This window comes from Bufo bufo, chromosome 8, assembly GCF_905171765.1.
Source record: "Bufo bufo chromosome 8, aBufBuf1.1, whole genome shotgun sequence".
NCBI lineage: Eukaryota > Metazoa > Chordata > Amphibia > Anura > Bufonidae > Bufo > Bufo bufo.
The window spans coordinates 10369337-10385870 of NC_053396.1; the positions used below are offsets into that span (position 1 = coordinate 10369337).

Genomic DNA, 16534 nt, shown 5'->3' on the forward strand with positions numbered 1-16534 from the left:
AGATCAGATCACATTTTATGACCAATTTGTGCAGAAATCCATATCATTCCAAAGGGTTCACATACTTTTTCTTGCAACTGTAAGTGTTTATGACCTCTCAGTACTTTAGAGATAAGGTTTATTAGATGACTGGCACAGAGTGAAAAAGTGAAAGTACCAGTCACACAGCTCGAAAAATAGTTAAACCTTTGTGACAGAACGGCTCAATATTTTTTAATAAAGGCCAATTGAAAAAAAGATTTTTAGCCAAAAATGAGTAACATACAATCATAAAAAAAATTGCCTCAGAAGGTGTACCTAGCCTTTAATTTAACATTTGCCCCGGATGAAGGCTATGCTGTGCCCAGGGCCCCTTTGTACATCTGGGATGTTTAAAAAAAATCTATGAATTATCTTTACTGATGGTCAAAATGCAGAATGTGTGTAATGGGGGGAGGGTCAAGAAAATGGAAGCCAGATTATAATAGCTTGCCTCTTCATCCCCTATGGATATGCAATAATAATCCTGCCAACATCCTCACCATAGATATGGAGCAAAAATTCATAGAATAGTGTCCATTTTGTGAATATAGATGATTTTCCAAAATATTTAATTTTTTCAAATATAAAAAAAAAATCACAAGAAATTTTACCCATATTTTTAATACTTGTGTGAATGTAAAATATCATGATAAATATCATATATGCCCATCAGCCATAACACTGAAACCAGGTGACGTGAATAGCATTGACCATTAAAAAAATAATTGAAATAAAATAATTGTAAAAAAATGCAATTTTTTGCATATATTTGCCAGTAATTTCTCCAGTTCCCCTATGTATCAATATATCAGTTGAAGTAATGCAAGACATTTTTTTTTATGGATATCTTAAAATATATTACGCAGTTTTTTTGGTTACTGTGATTTGACCTATATGTAAGAAACAGAGAAGAAGAAAAAAGTGTCCTTCATTCATACAATTATACAGGGTGGCCCACAAAGAAGTGTATGCAGTATCTACCAGCATAATCTGACCTTTCCAGAGATGCAGAGACCTGGACGGGGACCACTTTCAGCATCTTCTATGACTTGTAGGTGATAAAAAAAAACAAAAAAACAATCCACTTGCTCGTTCATCTTGTCATACTATCGCTGGAGGCGGGCTACTTTTTCCTGGGCCACCCTGTATCCAGGATTCAGTGGGAATGCACTTTTAATATTTAAATGACTGGCTAGGAGTTTTTTTTTTATTGTGATATTAATATTTTTTTTTTTAAGTATTTGTTAATTATTTTTTATTTACGGTAATTTTTTGGCACATATTTTAGTGTCTTCACTTTTGCACACAGTTAAAAGGCATGATTAAGCTAATACGAACCCATATGTACATACGTCAGGCAGGTTAAAAGATATAATTGGATCATTTTTCACCCTAGGGACGCAAAATTATTTTTTAATAAGCTCATACTGAAGGTTGAAGTGTTATATGATCTGTTATCTGAAAAATAATATCATAGATATTGACTGGAGATTATGAAGAGTAAATATTTGTCTGACGCGTTGCACTGATTGTACTTCACACATACAAAACAATATACTGGGCACTCGCACTAAACGTGGAAACATACGACAATATAGTAGTTTAAACAGTTTATTAATAAGCTTGATGTGAATAATATAAAATAAAATAAAATAATACACAATATACTACACTGGGCTTATTTAAAAGTCAAAAAATGAATACATTAGGTATAAAAACCGTGAAGTAACGTTAGACTAAAATTGATACAATAAATACAAGGAATTAATAGTACAGTTGAAATAAAAGATAGCAGCGATGATGTTTCATAAGTAATGTCTCATTCCAATTTGGGAATAGATAGTAGGTTGGGAAAAAGTCTCCGATTATTTCAAAGGACAAAGAAAGCAGTAATCTGTTGTAGTGAGTATTTGGTTGCGGCGTCCCGCTTTTACTCACTGTTCAGTAGTTACTGATGTTAAAGTCACTGCTGGGGTTCTGGTTCTCTGTGTCTCCGACTGCTCGCCTTCTGGTTATCTCTGCCTCCGGTCTATGTGGCTCTAGGCACCGCTCCGTGCGTTTTCAAGAGCCGATGTCCTCCAAGCCTTTATTTGCCTGCTTCCACACTGGTATGACTCTGCAGAAAAAAGAGCTTGTTCTCTGGATATGAGAACTACAGGCTCCTCGTGAGTCAGTGTGCCAGGTCCTCTTTGCTTGAGAAGCGTGCCGGATTTATAGCGCCAACCTAGAATGACTGCGGCAATGGGTACACAGGAGTTCGTTTGTAGGTAAGCTGGGGGTCTTGCATCAAACGCGTTTCGGGGCTTCACGTTGCCCCTTCCTCAGTTTATCACTAGGTTGGCGCTATAAATCCGGCACGCTTCTCAAGCAAAGAGGACCTGGCACACTGACTCACGAGGAGCCTGTAGTTCTCATATCCAGAGAACAAGCTCTTTTTTCTGCAGAGTCATACCAGTGTGGAAGCAGGCAAATAAAGGCTTGGAGGACATCGGCTCTTGAAAACGCACGGAGCGGTGCCTAGAGCCACATAGACCGGAGGCAGAGATAACCAGAAGGCGAGCAGTCGGAGACACAGAGAACCAGAACCCCAGCAGTGACTTTAACATCAGTAACTACTGAACAGTGAGTAAAAGCGGGACGCCGCAACCAAATACTCACTACAACAGATTACTGCTTTCTTTGTCCTTTGAAATAATCGGAGACTTTTTCCCAACCTACTATCTATTCCCAAATTGGAATGAGACATTACTTATGAAACATCATCGCTGCTATCTTTTATTTCAACTGTACTATTAATTCCTTGTATTTATTGTATCAATTTTAGTCTAACGTTACTTCACGGTTTTTATACCTAATGTATTCATTTTTTGACTTTTAAATAAGCCCAGTGTAGTATATTGTGTATTATTTTATTTTATTTTATATTATTCACATCAAGCTTATTAATAAACTGTTTAAACTACTATATTGTCGTATGTTTCCACGTTTAGTGCGAGTGCCCAGTATATTGTTTTGTATTGTTCATTTGTTAAAGGAAGGGCGAATCCTTTATTACTGAGAGCACCTCCCTCTGTGGTTTCACTCACTCCTGTGCGTCTCATATTAGCTACTCAATGTACTTCACACATGTTTACTGCATCAATTTTTTTTATTGCACTGTTTATTTTTGCATTTATGTCCATCTGATTTTCAAAGATAAAAAAATCTAAAAAACAGAAAATGCATTTTTTTATTTAAAAAATTGCTAATTAAAACCGATGAACAGAGATTCAATTTGGGTTCAATTTGGCTGAATCAGTCAAAAAATTCAGTTCTGAATGAATTTTAATTCAAATTGAAATTCCTCCAATCAGCCTGAAAATTTGTGTATGGCAGGTCTCCTAGGACTTATATGTTCTCTCTCAATCTCTTAATTCACCTGAATTGAATTACCAAAATTTTTTTACAAAATTTGTGTTGAATATGATTCATTTGCTTCTCTATACCCATGAATTCCAAAGTAGAAAAGAAGTCTAGAATAAAAAGTATACAACTTTCTAAAAAAAATGCATAAAAAAAATCTCAATTTTTTTTAAAAATCCTTAGTAAAACATGAATTCATAAATAAATTATAAATAATTATATTATTTATAAATAATAAATAATATATAAATAATAAATAATTATATTATTTTAAAATAATATAATATTATTATTATTTTATATTATTTTATAAATAAAAAAAATGGAAATAAAAATGCAATACATTGTATTGTATTGTAGAGCAGGAGTTTATAAGTAAAAAAAATCTACAATAAAAAAATTTAAAATTCTGTAATAGAAGATGAATTTAGAAATTAGACATCTTTTAAACAATAATGTAAAATAAATTTATAAATAAAAAATTGGAAATAAAAATGCAATGCATTGTATAATAGAGCATGAGTTTATAAATAAAAAATCTACCATAAAAGTTTTTAAAATTCTGTAATAGAAGAAGATGAATTTATAAATTAAAGAAGTTTTTAAAAAAATAAAAAGTCTATAGTAAAGCAGAAATTTATAAATTAATACAAATCTAAAATAAAAATGTAAAAAACAATTCCATAACACACGAATTTATAAATTAATGAAATCTTTTAATAAATCTACAATAAAGCATGAATTTATAAATTAATACAAATCTAAGATAAAAATGTAAAAAACATTTCCATAATAAAACACAAATTTATAAAAAAAAATTAAGAAAATCTATAATCAAGCTTAAATTAATAAATTTAAAAAATCTAAAATAAAAATATGAAAAACATTTGTATAATAAAAAATACAATTCCTATAGCAAAAAATAAAAAATTTCTAAAATATTAAAATGACTACTTTTTTATTTATAGAATATAATATGGTTCCAAAGATCACTTGAGATATTCAGTTTTTGTCCCCGATTTATATTGAACATTTTTTTTTTATTCAGTTTTTTTTAATGTAATGAACTTTATTACGATGCAGTGTGTGCTGTGTGTATGATACATGTATGTGTATGTGACATTTGACATATGAATTAGCGTCACTTGTCTATCCTGTTGTACAGGGTTTATACAGAGGGATCCTGTTGTTTTCATAGTTGTAACGACTCCCAAACAAAGAACTGTTACCAGGAGATGTCAGACAATGGTCCTCATGTGTATGGTACATACGCCTATCCCTCCAGCAGGATTACTACCGCCTAGATCCTTTCTTCTATTACCTATTTATGTGGCTCAATATATGGGACTGCCGGGGGTACCAACCAAAGAAACTTGAATACACATTAAAAATGTTATCAGGTTTTCTGGCTTTCTATAAATAAAGTTAATCAGAGGTGTAATTTTAGGTTGGGGGATGACAGAATACAGCTTATTATTGAGTTCAATATAAACTGTATAGATCTGTCTTCAGTAAGCTCCCCCTAGTGGTGGCTACAGGCAGCCCAAATATTAGCACCATGTCTGTGCAATTAAGAAACTAATCAGCACAGATTCTGGACCTTCTAGGAGTAAGAAACTGAAATCACGGGTATCATATTGATGCATCTTTAGGCTGAGATGTTGATCTTGTAGTTCCCCATATGTAGGCATGACCAGTGGTGCACCTAGACTTTCTGCTGCCTGAGGCGAAAACTGAAACGGCGCCCCACCCTCCCCAATGCCAATTTCTTAACCTAACCCCTTCCCTTCAGCCCATGGCCCTTCCGCTGCCCCCCTCTTGCTCCTACCTGGTGCTGCCTGAGACAATCGCCTCACCTGGCCTCATTGGTGGTGCACCCCTTGGTATGACTTAGAGCCGCACATTAGTTTTCCCGCATTATTTCGGCTATATATTTGATTACATGTCACTTATAGTCAGTCTTTCTCCAGATCAAGCTTTTTCTTTATCACACTGGATTGCTCCAGGTTAAGCACAAGACAAAGTCGCCATACTAGTCAATCAAGGCATTGTTCTTGTGCAAAGTCGACACATTATAGAGAACAACACCAGCCTGAGGGGCAGAGGACACTTACGTAACTATATATAACAGAAGATCTGCAACCAGCGCCGTTGTAGTCCTGTGAATGTGGTGCTAGGGGGTGCCATTAAATCCTAAAGAAGTAAGCTCCATACCCTTGATTCCTACTCTGTTCTTAAAGGGGTTGTGTAAAACCTGGAGCTTTGAGACCACCTGAATTGAACTGAGTTGTGTAATACCAGGCACCCCCTTCTTGACGTTGAGTGGGTCAGAGGAAGGGCATGCGTGGCACCTTCCAGCCCTCTGATCAGAAAATGCACTCACTAGCTGGTCTCCAGCGGCACCCCCCCCCCCCCCCACGCCAATTTCTTAATCTAACCCCTTTGCCACAATAAAAAGCGCTTATTGCTCATAGCCCTTCGGTTGCCCCCTTCTTGCCCCTACCTGGTGCTGCCTGAGGCCTCACCTGGCCTCATTGGTGGTGCACCCCTGGTGGGCGTACTTGTGGTTAGTGCTTAAGAAAATGGGTTTTGTCCCTCAGTTTAAAGTGTGGGTCCATGTAGAGTTCACCTATTGCACGTATACGGACGAATGGCGAGCTGTCCCCTTCCTTTACATTACAAAGAGGTACTAGGCAGGGTGCCCCCCCCCCATCCTTTTACTCTTTGCATCGGCCGTTGAGCCTTTGGCTGTTCTGATCCGCAATTCACATGATATATCGGGCTTTCCATATGGTTCCTTAGATAAAAGGAATGTATTGTACGCCGATGATCTGCTTTTTTTTTTTTTTTTTTTTTTTTACTAACTTGGACCGGTCACTTCCGGTTGTTATGTCCCTAATAAGGGAGTTTGGTGAGTTTTTCAGGACTCACTATAAATTAGGACTTATTGGCGCTGATGCCATTGGGATCAATTCCTAGCTCTGCCTCTATAATTGCCCCATCTATTCCCGTTGTTACATCACTCAAATACCTGGGAATAAATATTTCTCCCCGACCTTTATAATATATTGATTTAAACCTGCTCCCTCTAATTGAACGCAGCCGCCATAAAGTTATACATGGTGCTAATTGCCCCTATCGGTGACTGGTAAGGATGGTCTTAATGCCCCTGTTTCTTTATATTTTACATAACTCTCCTATATGGATTCCAATGATACATTTTTTAAAGCTTTTTAGAGCTTTGATTTGGAAAGGGTAATATGCTAGAATCCGATTGGAGACTTTACAGCACAATAAGGAGAACGGTGGTTTAGGAATCCGCTACGCTTTACTTCTTGCAGCTCAGTTTCAGCATCTGAAGGGATGGGGTAGAGGGGAGCCATCTTATCACAGAAGAAATAACTGAGTATATGGATGGTGGGCGGCCTCCTCTTTAGCTTTTGGAACTTGGGGCCCAGAGTACACCACCAGAATTGACTCCTACTTTGGACCTTATAATTAGGGTCTGGGATAAGGTTTAGGTTCTGAAAGGTAAGGGTGGTCACACTAAGGGTGGTCGCCCTATGGTATAACACTAACTTCTCTGAAATTGCCAAACTAGGAGAATTCCCCTTATAGATGTGAGCGGGAATATACACAGTTATACTCATATTATCGAAGGGGACCACATTAAGAGTTTTGACTGTCTTAGACAGTGCCGCATCGTGCCTTTTACCAGTGGATATGAAAAGGAGGTACCATATTAACAGTTAGAGGAGGACGTCTACTTAGAAGTGGTCGCAAATATCGTTTCCATCGTGTGAGAAGTTGCAATGTTCAATATAAGTATTATGCGCTCCTTAATCTGATTTATTGAGGCCAGTGTCCCCATTACCTTTAATATAGTTGCCTGATATTTCCTTAAAGGGGTTCTCCAGGAATTAAAAAAAATGAGAATACTTAAATATTATTTTATAATAAATATATTCACAAATACCTTTCATTAGTTATAATGGCTTGTTTTGTCTAGGGAGCAATGATTAGGACAAATAAAATGGCCGCCGTCTTATCAGTACACACAAAACCTGTCCTAATCACACAGGAGGACAAGTTACTTCACCACAATGAGCCACAGAGCTGCCTCATCCTCCTTTCTGCTCTACTTGTCAGGAATCATGATCCTGAATACAGGTGAATCTCTGTGGGAATGGAAATGATGAGGGGACATGAGAGGAGGGTGAGGTGTGTCTAATGAGCAGCAGCACTTGTTTACAGTCTCCATTACCACAGTCTGTCCTGTCCGTCCTCTCTGTACTTCATGTCTCCTCATGAACTCAATTCCCCAGAGATTCAGCTAAAGTTCTTATCTGTATTCCGGATCATAATCCCTGACAAGCAGAGAGGAGGATGAGGATGAGGCAGCTCTTTACCTCAATGTTGTGAAGTAACTTGCCCTCATGTGTGATCAGGACAGGTTTTGTGTGAACTGATGGGACAGTGGCCATTTTGTTTCCCCTGATGACTGCTCCCCAGAAAAAAAACTAGCCATTATAAATAATGAAAAGTACAGTATTTGAGAATATACTTATAATAAAGTAATATTTAAGTATTTTCATTTTCTTAATTCCCGGATAACCCCTTTAAGGGTAGTTGACTCCTTGGCAAAAATCCCCTGTCTTATGTTACAACTATGGAGGAAAGTCCGCTTTAAATACCAATTACAAAGCCCAATCTCACCTATGCTTCTGATATTCAGAAACCCCCTGGATTATCACTAATGACGTTTGTTTGGTGGAAACATGCCAAATGACTTCTTGCTTAATTCTAAACTCATGTCCAGACCATACTTTCTTTCTACCTTTTCACCCCCAACAACCGAACTCTTTAGAATTACCCAAGTCTTCCACTTCTTATCCTACCTGATCCCAGCGAATGGCTCAGCAGGGTACACAATGTTTGAGCTTTATAGAGGGGCACTCTCACCCTTCTTTATTCGGTTTTAAACTCACCACTTTCTGATACCAAGCTGGCCTTTATGCATGGTTGGGAGGTGAATTTTAGAGAGACCCTCACACTGGAGCAATGGCATGGGGGCTGGCGGGTAACCTTAAAGGGGTTGTCCCACCAAAAAATATTGTACAGTTTTCAAACCAGCACCTGGATCTGAATTATTTTGCAATTGGGGTTAGTATAGCTATTGAGTTATTGAATAAAATGTATCTGTATAGCGCCACCGGCTGCTTTAATTGTTCCTTATTTGTTTATCCTGCTCACTGAGAAGGCCGCACATGCTCAGTTTCATCCTTCAACTGCCACCTGAGCTGTGATAGGGAGAGCTGAGACACGCCTCCTGAGATGTGATAGGGAGAGATGAGACACGCCTCCTGAGCTGTGATGGGGAGAGCTGAGACACGCCTCCTGTGCTGTGATAGGGATAGCTGTGATAGGGAGAGCTGAGACACGCCTCCTGAGATGTGATAGGGAGAGATGAGACACGCCTCCTGAGCTGTGATAGGGAGAGCTGAGACACGCCTCCTGAGCTGTGATAGGGATAGCTGAGACACGCCTCCTGAGCTGTGATAGGGAGAGATGAGACACGCCTCCTGAGCTGTGATAGGGAGAGATGAGACACGCCTCCTGAGCTGTGATAGGGAGAGCTGAGACACGCCTCCTGAGCTGTGATAGGGATAGCTGAGACACGCCTCCTGAGCTGTGATAGGGAGAGATGAGACACGCCTCCTGAGCTGTGATAGGGAGAGCTGAGACACGCCCCTTAGCTGCAGCAGAAAAGACATGCCCCTTGAGCTGTCAGCTGAATATAAATCTGGTAGAGCAATGAATGGGGAGATCTCTGGACCCATGTGAGGTACAGGGCTGGTTCTAGCTTTGTTAGAAAGAGATTTTCATGTACTATATGATGTCTGATCTTCATTTTTGTACATTAGGTACATAGGGTATCCCTTTAATAGAGACCTCTCTAAAGATTCTTCCCTGAGTTTATATGGTGCCTTCTTATTTATCCAGTGGTTTCCATTTTATGTTTTAGGGGTTGCCAAGAAATTGGCAACACCCTCCATGTCTGGTGGACCCCTCCCCCTTACCCCTTTTCGGGGCGGATTAGCTTAAGACCTTACAGGAAAATTTACTGGTGGGCTGATGCCCAGGGGGCCGCCTGAGCCCTCCTCACGGCCGGCCAGTGGAAGTTTTTGGGGATGTAATTTATGCTTCTGGTGGCAGTATTTTGTGATGGACTGTGGTATTTGGCTCTGTTGGGGTGGTATAATGTGTCACAATATGGTATTGCTGGCCCCAACTACTTGTGTTGGCCCTGCCCTCCATCAATTTGGACCTGTCTACAAAACGGGGCCACTTTTAGTAATTTTACCAGGGCCACTTTAAGTTCCCATACACCTGCCCCTTTTATTTTCTGTCCGGGAGAGCCCTTTTCATTATTTTGGCAACTCCTAGTGTAGGTTATGTTCCTATTGTTCTACATATGTTCTATTCTTTGACTTTATGCCTCTTCGAACTATGTTCGACGTTCTCCACTAATATTGGAGGCCTATGTTCGTTATGTATTCACTCACATGCTTTGTGAACTTCTCCTCTTGTTGCTATTATGCCAATAAAACATAGAAAGTAATGCCCACGTTTCTTGTGAGAACGGTAGACCCAAGGTGGGTCTTGGGGCGTTTACCTTGTGTTGGATTTGTTCCCGTTTTTGTTGTATGTCTTTTTTCTCTTTCTGTATACACTGTTAAAAACTAACAAAAATTCTGATTTAAGAAAGCCTGATATCCCCACTTTGGGTTAGTCTGGAAACTTGACTTCATCAATTTTAGAAGTTGCTGGTCCAGCTTAAATACTCTGCACTCTTTAAATTACTGTGATGTTCTTATTGACCGAAACCTCTTACCAGTCGCTCCTTATTGTCCTCATATAAAATTTAGTGTCAAGATGCCCAAAACAGATATATAAATTGGGCCTCTTCCCTGGGCAACATGGCTATTGGGGCCTAAGGGAAAGGTCCACAATAGCCATGGGGAAGGGTGATGTGGAAAAAACTAGGGCAAACCTCTAGGGTAGGGGTCAGCAACCTCCGGCACTCCAGGTGTTGGGAAGCTACATCTCTCATCATGCACACTTGCTTGGCTTTTCTCTAAACTCCTACACAAGTGGAAGGAGCATGCTGGGAGTTGTAGTTTCACAAGGTTGCTGATCCCTGCTCTAGGGCCATTGTAGTCAACTGTATCTGCATCCTGAGGGCAAGCAGGGGTCCAGACATTTGGCATCCCTGGTCCAGTTTTGGACCTTGGTCCGACAGTTGAGTGTCCCCACTCTAGGGCATACATGCTCTTAAACATGTGCCATGTATTGTTGTCATGTATGTTAGGTCATGTAATGGCACATGGCCTCAGCAGCAATCTAAGCCTGTAACACATCTATATAATTTTTGGGTTCCCGTCCTCTATGCCAAATTGAGCACAGTGCATTTCCTCAGGGAGCTGGGCAGCCAGCCTGGGGTTTCCAATCTATCGCATGGGCAATGTCAGCAAAAGCTATGTAGACAGCATGTCGGATGGAGATGGTGGAGCAAATGTCGATGACGTAACAACAAGAGCTCGCCTGAGAATCTGCACTGTGCGGAAGTAAACTCAAAAAGTTCCATCATAATTTTTGTCTTCTCTAGCCAATTCCCACAGCTGCCGGCCACAGGTGTTGGAGAAGGTGTTCCTGCCATGTTACGCCAAGTTGCAGTATGCTGGTAGTGGTGGTGGTGTGTTGTGGTTAGATTTGCAAAGCTCCAGGTTATTCCCTTGTATTGATTGACTTTATCGTAGGAGATTTGGCCTATGGCAAAGCACGTGAGATGAATTCTAGTACAACGGTTTGTGCTAGTGACACACTCTAGATGTATAAGCACAATGCTGTCATGTTACAATGAGAAGAGAAACATGTCTTAACGTATAGAAAGAAATCTACATACAGGTCTGAGGAACGTTAACGGGGTTATCACAAAAATCAACGGGAGGTCCCCATACTAACCTTGGATTCCCTTTCTTCCAGCAGGGTCTCCAGCTTCTTTTGGGCGGCCCGACCTTCGTGGTCATCGCTCACTATGAGGATGACGTGGTTCCAGCCGAAAATACGCATCATCTCAAACCATACAAGCGCCTGATGGGAGTATGGAGGAACCGTGCGCAGGAAAGACAGATGTATGCTCTGGAGTGGAGGACGGAGAAGAACACGGGTCATCCACAATGGTAACCCTTCTTACGTTGATACATTACACGTGTGGTACATATAGCATACCTTATCAGAATAGATAGACATCCTGGTTGTCAGACCGATCACCGGGATCCGGTAGAATCCGGCCGTGTATGAGACTGGTGTTGGCGTCAGGTGATCAGTTGGTGCCGGAGGGTGACTGACCAATATTGCATAGACCTGGGCATAAAAGAATTAGAAATACGGTGTGAATAAGTGAAGTATATACAGTTATATAACATAGATCCACTATCCAGGGGCTGCGTCCGTGCTCATTGCAAAGGAACACAGGTGAGAGCTGCTAACACACCTGTTTTTGCAGTTATATAACATAGGTATATATGAACCTGCTCTGTCACTAAGTGATCAGTAACCTTCTGAAGTCTACCCATTTCTTATATACATACATATGTCCTATATAAGCTCACCTATGTCCTGTATATAATATACAGCGTCTCCTCCCATCAATAATGGCGTAATTTGAACCCAAAAAATACTAACATTACAAATCAAAAGTAGTCATTGGTTTCACCTCATATATCACAAGGCGTGTGGCACTTTTAAAATGTGACTTTTTTATAATATAAACCTATTTCACTTGATTTGCGACATATTGATGCCAAAAGCACTAAAATGCAACTTTTTAAACCAAAATGCGCCATTTCAGCCATCGCTGCCAGACCACACTTGCGACTTCTGTAGCATATTTGTGACATTTCCAGTTTTGTATGAGACTCAGGAAATTTTTGTTATTGTTTTGTTTTTGTTGAATGCTGTTTAGCTCATCGCGTGCTGGTTTATACTTACCTGTCACTGGTTCCCACGATGAGTTGGTTTTCATTTCATAAATGCGACTTTTACACGAAACACCGTCCTACATCATACAAGATGATACATTAAAACTGGGCCGCATGAGCCTACAAAACTGAAAACAATGGTACTGTGAGACCTTGCATTACAAAGGTGTTAAAGGTATAGGAAAATAAATAAAGCTAGCTGTCACTGCTGATTAGAATGCTAATTAGAGTAAAATGCTAGAGGTTACAACTTAGGTGTATGATAGTTCAAGAAGGTTAATATCTAATTCCTCTTCTTTGGGTCTCTAAATGTTCTCCATGGACTCCACACTTTCAGACACTTGGCGTGAGATCTAGTTGCCCATCCTGCCAATTCTTCCATCAGATATATCTGATCAATTTTGTCATACCAATCCTCCAGTGATGGAGGAGTGGTTTTTAACCAGTTAAGGGGAATTAGCAGCCTGGCCGTCTGTACTAACAGGGTTGGTAAATCAGCCAATGATGGTTGCCATTTCTTTGAAGGAAGCCACAAGAGTACAGATTGAGGAGAGAGCTCAATTGTGGAATTTTGAGCTCTACTTGGTCCCAGAAGGGGCGGATCAGTGGGCAAAACCACATGATATGACCTAATGTACCTTTCTGCGATTTGCATCTCCAGCACAGATCGTTATTTGCAATTCCCATTTTGAAGAGTTAAAAAGGAATCATCATACCATCTAGTCATGGTTTTAAAAGAATGTTCCTGTGTTTTATTACATCTGGGAAAACCATGGGATCTCAGAAAGATCTGATCTACCTCTTGTGGGGTGAAGGACCTATCCAGGTCCTCTTCTCAAGCTCTTATAAAAGCTGGGGTTACTTTTACCTTTCTTGGAAAGCAACCATTTGAAAAGGAGTGAGATACTGTGTCTTGGAATTGTATCATGAGATGTAAGTTGTTCAAACCAAGTGGGGGTAGAGGCATTGGCGTATCTAGAGATTATTGTCTGACCTACATTATGTAATTTTTGTTTTGCCAAGAAATTCCCGTCTTTAATGAATCTGGAGCAGAGGGATGAGATATCACCTGTGGATTTCAACTCCGCTAATATGGAGGATAGCAGGACGCCGTCCACCTTGCTCCAAAATTGTGAAATGTGGGACAACTCTGGAAAGGGATTGCTTTTGCAGGTAAGTTATTTGGTGGGTCTGAGAAGAGCTTTACTTCAGATTTAATGTTGTGGATGTTCAAGTAGAGCCCTTTGGATAATCCCGTCGGTGTTAGGTTTTGGGTACCAATGCCCCAAAGCCCAGCATATTGTTTCTCTTGTGAGATATCTAGCTCGATATCCGAGCCCAATATTCGGGGATGCATAATTGTAACCATCGTTTCAACTGTATAGCTTTATAGTAGTGATTTAAATCTGGTAACCCAAATCCGCCATGCAAGCGAGGACACCCATGGGAGAGACAGCAATTGTAGCTGATCTTGGATCTTCTTCAGAAGGGGTAAGTAGTTAGAATTGAACAAGTTGGCGGGATCGTTTGTAAGTTCTATTCCCAGATAAGTAAGGGAATCCATTCTCCATCTAAAGGGGTAAGATGTTTTAGGGAGGTGCATCGTGTGGGACGATAGCGCCACGCCCATAGCCACAGATTAAGTGTAATTGATTTTAAAGTTGGATAGGGATCCAAAGTTGGAAAAAAGGCCCAGGACATCGGGGAAAGCTTTTTTGGGGTTTGTTATCAATAGCATTAAATCATCCACAAAGGCCGTGCATTTGTGTTCTATTTTGTTTATTGATAGGCATTGGATCCGTAGGTTATCCCGGAACGCCTGGCGCAATGTCTCCCTCACTATTATGAACAGAGACGGGGATAAGGGGAACCCCTGCCGGGTCCCGTTAGTGATGCTAAACGGTCTGGATAGGGCACCATTGACCCTCACCCTAGTGCTAGGGGCCTGATACAAGGACATGATCTCCCGTATGAACGAGTCAGGAACTCCAAACCTGTGAAGAGGGCGTTGGGTGTAGGGTCTCATCTTCTGAGAAGGGCTGTATTTGTTACAGGGGTGTGGTCAGAGATTGTAATGGGTCCTATGGAAGACTTTTTTAGCATTTCTATATGAGGACTAGACAGGAAATTATAATCTAACCGCTGATACGAGCGTTGTATTGCTGAATAGCATGAGTAATCTTTCACCGCGGCATTCAACGTCCTCCAAGTGTCAATTAAGGCACCTCTCCCAGTAATCTCTGAATACCTCCCAACGTTTTTTGTGAAATCTTCCTGGAACTTCCCAGTGACGTGTCAATGCTCGGATTTAGAAACACATTAATGTCTCCTCCTATTATTTTTATCCCTTCAGCAAACTCTTGAAACTTGGCCAGAGTCGACTTGAGTCAGCGATGCTGTCTGGTATTGGGGGCATATAGGCCGGCAAGCGTTACTAATAGTCGGCCAATCTTGCCCTTCACCAATATGAATCTGCCGTCGGAGTCTTGCTGAGCTACCACTGGTACAAATGGTACTTTTTTTTACTGATTGCGATACTAACACCTCTTGCGGCAGAGCTATATGTGCTATGAAACCACCAGAGAAGTGCGCTTTGGATATAAATGGGATTTTTCCCTTCCTGAAGGAAACATATGTCGCTTCCAATTTTTTTCAGAAGTGTGGCAACTTGGGATCCTTTTTGGGGCAACAACAAAACATAGAAAGTGTACCCAGGTGGCATTGGTACTATACCCCTGTGTAATGATAGATTCAGAGAGACATCCTAACCCGTGCTCTCCACACCCGTGCTTCTGTTATCTGTATGCCTGTCTAGTCAAAATATGCTAGTGTGAAGCATACAGATGGCACGTCTTCAAAAGTAAAACGCAACTTTCACCACTCCAGCTCTACAGCCCGCTGCATGGATACTTAAATGTGCACAGTCACCTATTCCTAATTGTCTCACTGTAGTAAGTTACTGCCTCAGAAACCAGTAGACCTTAATAAGGGAAAGTGGTGAGTCACTTCTTTAACTGGTTCCAAGATGTAGTAATCTTGAGTAACATGAGGCCCGGAGTGTGTTGCAGTCTAATGAGTTCAGGAGCTGTCTTTCCTCCCAGTTGCTTTTCTACTGGTGAAGGGTTTACGTTCGGTAACTTGCTCCCAAGCGTCTGGAGCAGGAAGTTGTGGTAATCTTGCGACTGTAATATCCACTGGCAACCAGGAGTTCAACAAGATTGGAGATATGTCTAGGACTTTCCACGCTGCAGGCAGATCTCGCGGTGAACGGACAGTACAGCGACGTCTGTTGTTGGCAAAAGTGATCCCAAAAGGATAGAGCCACTTATATAGTAGCTTATGATTTCTCAGGTAGTCTGTTAGTGGTCTTAAAATCCTGCGTTTGGCCAGGGTAGAGGAGGCTAAGTCCTGGAACATTAGGACCTGTGAGACGCCATATTTGATTTCCGCTTTCTTGCGGGATGCTTGCAAAATGGCTGCTGTGTCTTTGTAGCTTAGGAGGCCACATATTACATCTCTGGGGGGTTCCTTATTTCTGGAAGTGGGGCGCAGGGAGCGATGTATTCTCTCAATGACAATACCTGCAGCCCTCTCCTCTCCCAGTAGATCCGCAAACATTGCCTTGGCGGCCTGTTCTAGCTCTTCTGGAGCTACTGACTCAGCAAAGCCCTTTAAATCTGACATTTTTCCGCCTACTTCTATTTTCTTGATCCTCAATCATGAGGAAAGCATTATTCAGGGAGTCTATCTGTGCGCCCATTACATTTATCATGGCTGTGCTGTGTGTGATCACTTGTCTCTGCCGGGCTTCTAGCTGCTCCACCCGATTGCCCAGGGCACGCATATGTTGCCTTAAATTACGTACCGTACCTCCTGTATCAGCGGAGCCAGGGCTTGTGACAGCATTTCTTAGAAGAAGGCTTTTGTGAGTGCTTCAGTGTTTCTATGTATTCAGCGTCTCCTACATCCTCCTCCTCTGAATCCCGCAATGTAACTGCGGGCGCCATCTTGGACACGCGGGCAGGGGACGATACCGTTCTCTTATTCAAGAATCTATCCATGTCTGC

General features: G+C 40.9%; 1 protein-coding gene across 4 annotated transcripts in view; it reads right to left on the reverse strand.

The window, feature by feature from the left end:
• Positions 1-16534, reverse strand: part of GRIN1 (glutamate ionotropic receptor NMDA type subunit 1) — a 99150-nt gene that overhangs the window by 63623 nt on the left and 18993 nt on the right. For all 4 annotated transcript variants that reach the window (XM_040405361.1, XM_040405359.1, XM_040405360.1 and 1 more), the window contains exons 2-3: positions 11716-11850; positions 11449-11625 (exon numbers count right to left, since the gene is read on the reverse strand). In XM_040405361.1, the coding sequence (XP_040261295.1) occupies positions 11449-11625; positions 11716-11850 (312 nt within the window). The remainder of the gene's footprint in view (positions 1-11448; positions 11626-11715; positions 11851-16534) is intronic.